General features: G+C 34.3%; 2 protein-coding genes across 5 annotated transcripts in view; one reads left to right on the top strand and one right to left on the bottom strand.

Moving 5' to 3' along the window:
* Window positions 1–3269, top strand: part of abhd2b (abhydrolase domain containing 2, acylglycerol lipase b) — a 10378-nt gene extending 7109 nt beyond the window's left edge. For 3 of the 4 annotated variants that reach the window (XM_048159266.1, XM_048159269.1, XM_048159268.1), the window contains one exon: window positions 2649–3269. In XM_048159266.1, coding sequence (XP_048015223.1) covers window positions 2649–2824 — 176 coding nt within the window. In that variant the 3' untranslated portion in view covers window positions 2825–3269. Of the gene's footprint in view, window positions 1–1791; window positions 1794–2648 lie in introns of all 4 variants that reach the window. The other variant, XM_048159270.1, reaches the window with a different exon arrangement.
* Window positions 3270–5051: 1782 nt separating this feature from the next.
* On the bottom strand, window positions 5052–10584 carry rlbp1b (retinaldehyde binding protein 1b). Its single transcript, XM_048158787.1, has 8 exons — window positions 10349–10584; window positions 9271–9307; window positions 8383–8511; window positions 7459–7663; window positions 6981–7159; window positions 6205–6363; window positions 5712–5822; window positions 5052–5631 (listed from the first exon to the last, which is right to left on the bottom strand). The coding sequence occupies exons 2-8, from the start codon at window positions 9280–9282 to the stop codon at window positions 5503–5505; spliced, it is 924 nt and encodes a 307-aa protein (XP_048014744.1). The 5' UTR covers window positions 9283–9307; window positions 10349–10584; the 3' UTR covers window positions 5052–5502.
* Between the last annotated feature and the right edge of the window lie 2883 nt (window positions 10585–13467).

The raw sequence follows: 13467 nt of genomic DNA, 5'->3' as shown, positions 1-13467 counted from the left end.
TCTATTTTAATATATTATTTATCTATTTTATTATTAAACATGTTTATCCACTGAAGGACAGATTGCGGATTATCCCTTTCCATTTCACTTCAGTAATACTTTAAAATAACCACCCTCCCCAGCTCCACCTGTATAAATCTGCTATAGGTAATTCATGTACGCTATATTGTACAGCAGCAGCATGTCTTACTCGCTCACAGCAATGTGTTGTGTATGTATTGGCAGTAGCAAGTGTTTGCTGTGCTTGCTCTGCAGCAGCAGTGTAGCAGATCTATTCCACCAAGACCAAACATATCAACATTGTCATATCCATTACCATGCCAAACACAACCCGAGAGTTGTCATGACAGAACTAATCAGACCAAATCAGACCTTATTGTAAAGTGTTACCAACATTTCAATAAAAGTTGTCTGAAACATAATCAGCACCGTAATGCAAAAGGCCATGCGTTTTCGACACATATGGCCTAATAGTGCTTTTAGGCACCTATTAAGATTCTCAGCACAGAGTCTAAGATCCTGCATTTGACACTTGTGCTGAATTTTTTAGGGCCATCTGATCCTTCCCTCTGTGTTTATTTATCAGATTACTGCCGTCAGCTTCTTCCTTTAAGCCTCAGGTGAAAGATCCAACAGTGAATCCCTATTAACAAGTCTGCTTCGCACAAAGGAAATACGCGTTACCTAATCTTCAGGTCCTTGGACTGAGCTTCAACAGAACTTTAAAGTTGATGCATTTTTAAAGAGGCCACAACAGAGGTCTTTGCAGCCTTGCAGTCTTCGGATTGATTTTTTAGTCTTTTGAGTATATGTCTAATTGATATTTAATGCTGTTAAATGGGTTATTTCATGGGTTCATTTAGGATTGAGAACTGGTTCTTGTTCTGATTTAGTTAATGAGTTGCAAACGGAATACCATTAACTCTAAACAGATTCCTGCACTGCAGTAGCACCACTATTGAATCTACAGCCTGAAAAGTACAGTCCGATTCTCAAATGAATGTCTCTCATGCACCGCTTCTTTTTAGTGAATAAAGCATATTGCGAGTTCTTTGAGATTCACTTGTAATGTTAAATGTGCAATATGTAAGAATTTTGCAGTAAAATATCCAAAAACCACTAGGCCAGTGTTATATATTTTGTTCACTTGAGTACTTACAACATCGCAAATGTTTGCAACTATTTGTAAATCATGAGAAAATTGCAATTTTAACCAAGGCTCTGGGACGTGTGAGGAGTCGCCTGTCAATTGCGTCATACCTGCGTTACCTTCGGTTTCCGGTTTTATTTTGTAGAAACCATGGAAACACCAAAGACGCTTTAATATTTACATGTTTTAATAGACAAGGGAACAACTGTTTGGTTATGTTTATAGACAGGAAACTAATTGTTGTTATATAGCTCAACATGTTTAGTCTAATTGTTTAAATCTTATTTTCTTGATTTTTTGCGAGTACCATGCTTTACCATGCCTCAGAGAGAAACACTATTTTGTCAAGTAGCTAACATAGCATAATCAGATGCAGCTTTATTTTTAGTAACAGTAATACAGCATTTTCTCCATCATACAATACGTTTTAAAATTAATTGCATGTCATTTATCAACACAAGCCATCCAGCATTTAATAGGATATTCTAAAATAGATCTATCTTACTGCAGTGTGTAACAGTGTCTCACAGCAGCCGCCGAGCGAACGCACAGAGTTACGTTATATAATTTTCAACAGACTCAAATGTAGCTAATATGATAAACAGAGGTGCGTTACCTCATACTCATGACCGGAAAAGCAGAAGTGGCGCCGGTGACTGTGGCATAATAAAAGTTCTGCTGCTCATGGGGCGTGTGTTGCGCAATCGCTCCAGCTCCCACAACACTCGGTCCTGCTCTGCTTCATACTACAGTAACATTAATAATTGCATCCATGAACATGATTTCTTCCCGAGTCCTATCCCAATTATTTTCCACCGGCTGTGAGGTGGAGACCACATGTCCCAAGTTTCCGCGCTCAAACTTGGCGGCATTAAGCTACGCCTTTGTTTTGAATTGGCCTCCAGCGACCTCTAGCGGACAGAAAATATTACATATTGCATACATATATACGTTGTTATTTTTTTTTTAGTAAATAGAAAAATTTTTGCTCAACCAGTGTAGTCTGATTCCCGATATAATGTCTCTTGTGAGTCGCTTCTTTCTAGTGAATCAAAAGCTTGTTGCACAACCAGTGTGGTTCGATTACAGAACAAATGCCTCTCGTGAGTTTCTTTTTTTTTTTTTAAATGATCATGACATTGATCGTTCCTTGAGGTTTACTTACAATCTTAATAAAGTTTTTTTGCACAAAAAACAATATACAATTTGGGTCTTTTTTTTAGTGAATCAAAGCATATTGCACAACCAGTGTATTCTGATTCCCGAACGAATGTACCACTTCTTTTTAGTAAATCAAAAGCATATTGCGCAACCAGTGTCCAGTTCCCAAAATAATGACTTTATTTGTTCTTTTAAATAAAAATCATACACCATGACCAGTGTTGTTTGACTCCCGAATGAATGACTCTTATGAGTCGAATCTTTTTAGCACAGTTTTGTTTGTATTGCATTTATGCTTCTTCTAAAAAGACTGTTAATCTTTACTGTTTCCTCACAGAAAAAAAGGAAAATGTGATCTTTGCACTGACACTCCATGGAGGTCATCTCGGCTTCTTTGAAGGTGCCGTTCTTTTTCCTCAACCCCTTTCCTGGATGGACAAAGTCATAGTCAGTTACGCCAATGCTATCTGCCAGTGGGAGAAACACAGGCCGCAGTGCCAGAAGGAAAAATAATGCAGTCTGCCACACAAAGCATAACACTTTATGGAGTTTTGCTTGTTCGCTCTGAGTTGAGGTTAGATGATGGTTTCTAAAGGTTTGACTCACCAGAGTTTGCTCTGACCTTCAAGAAGGAATTCGAGAGGAAGCACATACAGTAAATTACACCGACTGTTAAGTTGAGTCAGATGTCAGTGGTGTATTGCTACAAAGCTGGACAAACTGTGCAGAGGAATCGTAACATGTTTTTAAAAAGGAACCTTGTGGAAAACAGTTCTGTTGGCCTCACAGTTTTATTACTATGATGAGTTAGGTCTGCATTTATGAAATATCTTATGTCCAACCTGAAAATATGATTTTCTTTTCAATCTCTGTCAATGTTATGTTATATTAGACTTCTAAATATACATGTCCAATTATTTGCTTTCAATGTAACATTAAACCAAGGTAAGAAAAATGACATAGTGTTTTTATTGCACTCTACAAGTCGATTCAACTCACGTCTTGAGTTGGCATTGAATGATAACCACATAAAATCTCTTCTCAAAAGTATCTTACTGGAAACATACAATATCCAAACCTGACTCATTTATTATTTAAACTACTTTTAGTTTTATTTCAATTAAAACTAGAAGATAATGTTCGTAAACAAACTTTGATGTTGGCTTGGCAAAAGCCTCGATGGGCAGCCTGAGGCAAAAGAACCAACGTACATGTCTGTTCGGCCACAAATAAATAAATAATGCCAGTTTGAACTATTCTAGCGACTGTATAATATATAATCAGTATGTTTGACTCATTAGACAAGTAATTTGAGACGGCAGCTCTCGCGAGTGGGTGTGGTTTCAGTTTTTCACGATTTTGATAGCTTATTTAATTTACTTAGCAATTTTTTTGTCATTCAAATTTGGCTGGGTGGTTAATAACACATTTTTCTATGGTGTGACAAACTCAGAACACATACTTTAATATGGTTTTACAGGGACTTTAAGTAGAATATCAATATGTTGGCTTTGCCAAGCCAACATAATAATTTAAAAATTATTATAATAAATTATAATTTGCTTCAATTAATTAAATGTTATTTTAATGGTCTATATTTGCTTGTTTTTGTAATGTGTAAAAACATGTAGCCTATAACATTTTGTAACAAGGTTGCACTATTATCTCCATATAAAATGAACAGAAAATAAAACAGCACATATTATTTAGTTTGACATCCTGAGGCTGATGATCAACTTTGTCTTAAAGGGTTAGTTCAGCCAAAAATGAAAATTCTGTCATTTACCTCATGCCGTTCCACACCCGTAACACCTTCGTTCATCTTCAGAACACAAATTAAGATATTTTAGTTGAAATCCGACAGCTCCGTGAGGCCTCCATAGGGAGCAATGGACACTTCCTCTCTCAAGATCCATAATGGTAAGGTACTAAAAACATATTTAAATCGGTTCTCAAGATCCATAATGGTAAGGTACTAAAAACATATTTAAATCAGTTCATGTGAGTACAGTGCTTCAATATTAATATTATAAAGAGACAAGAATATTTTTGGAGCGCCAAAAAACTAAATAACGACTTATTTAGTGATGGCCGATTTCAAAACACTGCTTCAGGAAGCATCGAATCTGCTGTTCGGAGCGCCAAAGTCACGTGATTTCAGCCGTTGGCAGTTTGACACGCGATCTCAAACATGATTCGATACACTGATTAATTTATGCTCCGATGCTTCCTGAAGCAGTGTTTTGAAATCGGCCATCACTATATAAGTCGTTATTTTGTTTTTTGGCGCTAGAAAAATATTCTCGTCGCTTTATAATATTAATATTAAACCACTATACTCACATGAACCGATTTAAATATATTTTTAGTACCTTTATGGATCTTGAGAGAGGAAGTGTCCATTGCTCCCTAGGCCTCACGGAGCTATCGGATTTCAACTAAAATATCTTAATTTGTGTTCTGAAGATTAACGAAGGTCTTACGGGTGTGAAACGGCATGAGGGTAAGTAATAAATGACAGAATTTTCATTTTTGGGTGAAAAATGTAACCCTTTAAGGTTATGTATCTTTCACTGGCTTAAAGATTTTTATTTTTAATTACTTAATTTTTCAAGCCATCATCAATGCCATCATTTTTCATGTCCAGAAAAAGCACTCAAGCACAATGTTTGACATTCCAAATGTTTTTTTTAATTTATTTTCTTTTGAAGGAAATACATGATAATGTAATAAAGTTGTCATTTTAAGTGTGCACTTTAATATAGAAAGTTATACATTTGGAACATAATATATTCTTGCAAATATGCTTTTAACATTGACTGGTTCGAGTATTTTTCCATCATCAGTTAACAAGAGAAACAACAGAAATGTCTGGACTCTGTTATCTTCCATGCGTTCCAGAAGAATATCTATGTTTTGGGGTAAATTTGGAAATGGCCCTGCCCCAGATTAGCAAGGAATGCCAAGCACTCTTATAGAATGAAGAGTCGCAGAACTAACAGACCTTATCTGTTTTCATTCCTCTTTGATGACATCTCTGGAGACTTTTCCTCTGAGGATGGCTGTTTGGAACGGGAAAATCTCTATGCTGCTGAGTTCACTCAGAAAAAAACATATTCGATCATTCTGTAATACAATACAACTAAAACAACACACTGTCACGTTCTGGTACAGTGATGGATAAAAAGTGCTTAGTCAAAAAGATGTGCTGCTGTGACCTTGCCGTCATATTTGGGGCCTTTCCCATCAAAGTCTGAAGGCAGGATTTCAGAATCAAACTCCTTGTAGTAGTTCTCCAGCTCATCGCCGTGGACAAACACCTTCAAAGACAAAGAAGGTCAAAATCATTGGAATCCATTATTTATTATCTATTATTTCCCAATTAATAAACACAATTCACCCTTTCCAGCAGTTTGCTCTTCATCAGGGGTTTGACCACATTGTAGGTGGTGGTGAAGTACCAGGGCTGGTGGATAAAGTGCACTGCTTTGAAACGTGCAGGGAAAGAATCCTGTCATATAGAAACAGAAATTAAATTTAAGCAATTAGCATATGTAAAGATGGACGTACATTTATTGTGTGTGTAAACGGTGCATCCAGTGTTGTTTTACTGTCATCTTGGACTTATGATGGCACCTAGTGGCGTGGTTGCAGTATTACATAGAAGCAATTAGTTTTCAGTTACTAGTAATTACAAGGAGGTGGCACAATGAATTAAATATCTGTTTTTGAATATCACACTGTTAAGTTTGGTAATTTTTTTATATATATATATATATATATATATATATATATATATATATATATATATATATATATATATATATATATACATATTTCTATCTTTCAATGTATGCTACTTGGATTTATTGTAATAAAAGTCTTTGTGTCACCTGCAGCATGTCCACCATTTTCTTCAGCTCTGTGGGTTTGATGCCAGAGGCTTGCTGCATAGTGAAACCCTTGAAGTTTTCAATGATGCAAAACCCATTGATCTGAGTCTCCTCATTTTCCAGAAGCTTCTCCAGGATCACACAATAGGCTCTGAGGATCTGGAGCAAACACAATATCAATACATTTTGATTTGTGTGGAGGGTTTTTTCAGCAAGAAAAAGATGCCATTATTCTATATCATGAAAAATAAATAATACAATATATTTGTATCAAAAAACATTTAAGTAAAAAAAGAAATAATATATAATAAATACAATTTTTTTTAATCAAAAATACAGTAAAATTGTGAAAAATTATTACAATTTAAAATAACTTTTTTTATTTGAATAAATTTTAAAATGTAATTTATTCCTGTGATGCAAAGCTGAATTTTCAGCATCATTACTCCAGTCTTCAGTGTCACATGATCCTTCAAAAATCATTGTAATATGCTGATTTGCTGCTCAGGTAACATTTCTTATTATTATCAGTGTTGAAAACTGTATTTTAGTGGAAACCATGATACTTTTTTCAGGATTCTTTGATTAATAGAAAGTTCAAAACATTTATTTGAAATAGAATTAACAATGTTGAAGTCTTTACTGTCACTTTTGATCAATTTAATGCATCCTTATGTTACCAAACTTTTGAATGGTAATGTAAATTTTATGAATAACAATAAAAATGTACATTCCTACTACCAGCTTAGCTTATTATCACTGAAAAATAAAATCACCTCATCGAAGGTGATCTCCTCATAATCCCAGTTCTCAATGTTGAAGAGCAGCACCACACGGCCATATTTATCTCTGCTCGACAGGATGCCTGGGTATCCGGCCTCAATGGTGCTGCGGACAGCCTCAGGGGTCAAGTTTTCAAAGAGCTCAGGGTAATCCCGTCTAAAGCGCACATAACCTTTAAGACAATAAAACCAATACACTGTAAATTGTTGTTTCAACTTAAAAAAGTAAGTATTCAAACTGCCTTAAAATTTTAAGTTTAGTCAACTCAAATATACAAGTTGTCACTTAGTACAGCTTCACAATTTCACGCTGACTAAACTTAAAATGTTAAGGTAGCATGAACCCTTACTTTTTTAAATTTACACAGCTATTTATTTATTTATTAATTACAATGTAGTAATGTCTGTTTTAGGGCAAGTAGCATTCTGGTGGCAGCAATCATCTAAATAAAACTCTGACAAAACTACTTACCCTTCATGAGTTCATAGGCCCTGTTTATTTCATATTTCCTGGCACGGACGAACCTCACCAGCACGCCATCGGGCTTTTCCCCAAAAGTGTCCTGAACACCTTTAGCAAGGTCGTCTCCAGAATCCGCCTTCTCTTTCATAATACCTCTTAGTTCCTTTACGGCTGACACTCGCTTCTCATCCGTCTCATTTAGCTCATCTTTAGCCTACAATGACATCCCAAGTTAAAGAATACATAAAACGCAACATTTGTTATTAAAGCAACAGCTTTAGTGAGTTTTTATCAGTCAGAAATGCGCTAGAATGCTAACTTGATAGCAGATGCTAGTTTATGTTATGGTAATTAGATTTTTACATTTTCTCAAAAAATGTTGTGCCACCATGATGCTGTATGTTTGCTAGGGTGTTTTGGGTGGTCACTATGTGGTTGAATTTTAAAAATAGCATCGCTTGACTTAGCAAACACTGCTAATAGTGAATTAGCTATAGTAAATTCATATAGTTAGACAGCTAAAATGTACTGTGTTTAGTGTTGTGCCACCATGATACTGGATGTTTGCTAGATTGTTTCTAGGGTGTTTTAGGTGGTCACTTTGTGGTTGAATTTTAAAAATAGCATCGCTTGACTTAGCAAACACTGCTAATAGTGATTTAGCTATAGTAAATTCATATAGTTAGACAGCTAAAATGTACTGTGTTTAGTGTTGTGCCACCATGATGCTGGATGTTTGCTAGATTGTTTCTAGTGTTTTTTGGGTGGTCACTTTGTGGTTGAATTTTAAAAATAGCATCGCTTGACTTAGCAAACACTGCTAATAGTGAATTAGCTATAGTAAATTCATATAGTTAGACAGCTAAAATGTACCGTGTTTAGTGTAATTGTGTTTATTTTGTACATTCAAACTTTCTAAAGGCTTGCTCACACCTTCTGCACCGTGTGGTCTGGTATTTGTGCACAGGGACCGAACACCGGCCCGTGATCTTTGACCGTGAGGTGCTCCAGCTTAGCCCTGAGGGCCTGCTCCTCCTCAGACACCATCCGGAATGATCCACTCTGTAGAAAGTTATGGAGATAAACTCATGAAAACATCCTAATCCTGAGTTTGAAGGAAAAGGTTTAGTATAGTAGCCCTAATTAATGGAAGCAAGTGTGGGCCAATGCTAAGCTCACTCACATGAATTGCGTAAAGCCTAGTAAACCTGGTCTGAGATTGGGGATAAGCCGCTAATATTCGTAGCTCTATCCCTGCACCAAAAACTGCATTGTTCTTAAAACATTTGTTCACCAAATGAGTGACGGTTTCAAGGAAAGAGGGTGAGATCACGTTGTGTGACATAACAGGGTCTTAAGACTTCAGGTTAGTGCACAGCAAAATCTCCAGAGTTAAATCAACTCTGCTCAGAGTACATATGGTCCCTCTCTAAATAGTGTTAAAATAACACTAAAGCAGAGTTAAAGTTAATGAGATAACTAAACAATTAATTAAGTGATGATTGTGCATTAGTGATGAACACCTGCTGTTAACAAGCAGAATCACTGAAGAAAAGAGAAACACAAGAACTACAACTGACTTCAGTCACAGCCTTATTAATTGCTTAATTATCTCATTAACTTGAACTCTGCTTCAGTGTTATTTTAACACTATTTAGAGAGGGACCATATGTACTCTTAGCAGAGCTGATTTAACTCTGGGGATTTTACTGTGTGGGAAATACAGGGTTTTGCTAATAAAAGTTCTCTTTATTATAATAACATCATTTGGTCAGTAAGCATCATTGAATGTGGTTTTACATGTGAAAAATAAGTACTTACAACAACAGCCATTGCTTCAGATGCTCAGTGCAACGTTCTGTGGAAACAGAGATATTTATCACATGACAAATGCTTTCATTCCAACAAAAAAGGCTTTTTATGTCATAAAGGTATCAGTTTTTCTAAACCATGAGAAACTATAAAAGTTGAGTGACTTGGTAAAACTTCTGTCATCATAACAAACAAGTTGTTCTTCTATACTTGGCATTTAAGACAAACACTTATTAGTCAGATGAACCAAATTTTGTGAGAAAAAAAAGAACATTTTTAAATAATAATTTAATTTAAGCATTCATCACTGTGTTTTCAAACATTTTGTTGCTCAGGACCCCTAAATATGATGATTACAAATGCAAGTCAGATATGTATTTTATAAAATGTTATAAAGTAAACACTCATTTATACTGTTTGAGAAAAAAAGCATCGTATAATAAAGACAACATGTCTCTGAAATTAAATAAATGGCTTTTATATTGTCATTGTACTGAGGGAAAAAGAAGTTATTAAAATATATTATCTGCAAAATATTTACTTTGTATTAAATATTTTTACCCACTTGTAGAGTAATAAAATACCAAAATAATAAATAATAATAAAAAATATATATATATATATATATATATATATATATATATATATATATATATATATATATATATAATGTGTTTTGTTTTATTTTTTATTATTTTGGTATATATTAAAATATATTAAAAGGTTGTTTTCTTATTTTGTATTGTTAAAAATACGGCTGTAAGTACAATATAGTTGTGATTAATCTCTTGATTTTGGTATAACTTTGTATTAAGTCTTTTAAAACTCCCTATTAGAGTAATAAAATACCAAAATAATAAAATATAAGAAAATATTACCAGTGAAATAGTAATAAAACCCAATTTAATAAAATAAAACAGATTTTTCTTATTATTAAAAAATTGTTTTCTTAAAAAACCACATTACAATGACCATCACTTTAAAAATACGTATTATCCATCATCATTATCAACAACATTTTAAAAGATACCAAAACATGAGCAACATAACAAATCCCACACTGTCTTAGGCAGAAAATGACACTTACCTACTCAAGCCACCAGAACTGAGTGAGGTGAGGAACAGGTGGCTTTAATAATTTGTAGTGTGACCCCTGATGGATTAACAGCGTCATATGGGATTATGCAGAGCAGATTTGATGTTAATCAGCAAAAAACACTGAGAAAAGGAGCAAAGAGAACATTGACCAATAGCCAATAGCATCATGGCTCTAATATTTTAATCAAGAGAAATCTTCCCCCAGCCCAAACCTTGACTGAATAAAAATATAGCATTCACAAAGGGAGTGAACAGGAATGTGTTAAACTTATTAGAGGTTAATAATATTCGAGGTTAAACGAGGAGGATTTGGCAATCCATTGACCAATAAGATTTTACTGCATTCCAGCACCAGTGAAAAATATGTGCTGGCAACGTGAACGGCCTCTGGAAATAGACCTTGAGTTGAGACCTTTAACACAAAGCTGTGTTCTCACATGCCAAGATATAGATGTAGGCATTTTCACTAGAATCAGATTAGAAAATAATTATAGGACATAAATAACGCATCAATCCTTATCCTTTTTATTAAAAAAAAAGTTTTACAAAATGTTTTACAAAAAATATTGCGTTTAAAAAAAAAAAAAAAAAAGTAAAAAAAAATGTAAAAAATAAAATAAAATAATGACATTCACAAATTTTGACATTTAGCAACTAAAACATATATATTAATACATATGAATATTTTGTGCTTTTGTTGTCTCTTTAAAGAGTATTCTCTATAAACCTGCTTTGGAATGTTATTATCGTTCAAAATGCTACAAATAAATTATTAATTTATATAAAATTCATTTGAAAATATTTACAATAAGTTTTATACATTTAACAACACTAATAGTGGGTAGAAATACATTTTTATTTTATTATTATTAATAAATTGTATTATTATTAATTATATAATAATAATAATTTATTTTAGTAAACAATAATAAAATAGTAAATACAAATTAAATATTTCCCAAATAATATTTTAATAATTTCTTATGAGTTTAGTGCAATGAGAATTTGAAAGCAAATTATTTCATTATTGTATTAATACTACTGTATGGGCTTTTATACATAACTGCCTTTATATTTTAGGAAGGGGTTCCCACTTGGCATTAAAGGGTTAGTTCACCCAAAAATGAAAATTCTGTCATTAATTACTCACCCTCATGCCGTTTTACACCCGTAAGACCTTCGTTTATCTTCGGAACACAAATTAAGATAATTTTGATGAAATCCGATGGCTCAGTGAGGCCTGAATAGCCAGCAATGACGTTTCCTCTCTCAAGATCCATTAATGTACTAAAAACATATTTAAATCAGTTCATGTGAGTACAGTGGTTCAATATTAATATTATAAAGTGACCAGAATATTTTTGGTGCACTAAAAAACAACAAAATAACGACTTATTTACTGATGGCCGATTTCAAAACACTGCTTCATGAAGCATTGGAGCATAATGAATCAGTGTATCAAATCATGATTCGGATCGCGTGTCAAACTGCCAACGGCTGAAATCACGTGACTTTGGCGCTCCGAACAGCAGATTCGATGCTTCCTGAAGCAGTGTTTTGAAATCGACCATCACTATATAAGTCATTATTTTGTTTTTTTTTTGGCGCACCAAAAATATTCTCATCGCTTTATAATATTAATATTGAACCACTGTACTCACATGAACTGATTTAAATACTTTTTTAGTACATTAATGGATCTTGAGAGAGGAAATGTCATTGCTGGCTATTCAGGCCTCACTGAGCCATCGGATTTCAACTAAAATATCTTAATTTGTGTTCCGAAGATTAACAAAGGTCTTACGGGTGTAAAACAGCATGCGGGTAAGTAATAAATGACAGAATTTTCATTTTTGGGTGAACTAACCCTTTAATGAAAACCCCTGTTGTAGAGGAGTTTGGGCCATATGTTTCAAAGGGTGCAAATCAGGACTCATTTTTAAGAAGCCAGTGGTTTGAGCCCAGAATGCTTTTCACTCACCCTCTCACGTCACTACAATGTTTCCCAGTGATACATTGACCGGTGGGGTGGCTATAATCCTATAAAGCAGGATTTAGCCTTTGAATGTGAGGGTCTGTATTACTAAAGCAGTGCGATTGCAGCACAATGGCCGTCTCTGTGCTACCAGAGCTGCTCAATGTCTATTCCACGGCTCTATGGTAAAGGTAATGACAATAAATAGAGGAAAGACAATAAATTTAATGATTTGTTATTATGCAGCCTATATTGTTTCAGCCAAAGCAGAATATTTAGACTCATAAAGAACTATTAAGACCTCCCATTACTTCATAGTTTCAATCCAGCCTTTGTCATGTGCCAGTTAAAGCTTACATCACACTGTAGTCTTTACACAATTAAAACTGAAATACTAGATTCACGGTTTTGAAATGTACATCCTGACAATGCAGCTACTGTAAGAGCAAAGAAAGGTCATCTAGGTTAAGACAGTGACATAATATTGGGAAGTGACGGCAGCTATGCTTTTTGTCACAAGAGAGCTTGTTTAATTGTTTACCTCGCCAAATCTAGCAGATGGCAGAAGTGAGCACTAAAGAAAGCACAAACGGGATAGCTAAAAGTAATTTAGGAGCATAATTATTTTGTGTTTTTGCTGACCAATTACTACTGCAACTACACATTTTAATCACACAAATATGCACACTACCTCTGAAACCATTTCATTATAATCCTAAAGGAGTTGACATCACAAGCCAGCGATACTATAGATTTACTGTTAATCTTTAGGCTGGATTATGTTTATGTTAACATCTATTCATGTTGCATACAAAGTCATAAAGAGGTATATCTCAAGGACACAATCTTCAACAACTAACCTAATGCATATAGATAATCCACACCCCAGTTGACAGTGAAGGCACGCGGCCACATTTACTGTTGTTCAGCGAAATCCAATTATTTCCATAGTAAATCTGAGTTCCACATGCAGATATTAAATCAATATTATTGATCACATTGACCAACAGTAATCGCTTGATTTGAAAACGACTGAGTGTTAGTCTTTTTCGGCTAACTTTTGCAGAAATTTCGTTAGTGACCACACCTTGAATTAATGAGTTAATGAATTAATGAATTAATGAGTTCAAGAA

This window comes from Megalobrama amblycephala, linkage group LG15 (genome assembly GCF_018812025.1).
Source record: "Megalobrama amblycephala isolate DHTTF-2021 linkage group LG15, ASM1881202v1, whole genome shotgun sequence".
In the NCBI taxonomy this organism is placed as follows: Eukaryota; Metazoa; Chordata; class Actinopteri; order Cypriniformes; family Xenocyprididae; genus Megalobrama; species Megalobrama amblycephala.
The sequence above is the reverse complement of the archived record's forward strand: the minus strand, read 5'-3'. Positions and strand labels throughout refer to the sequence as shown.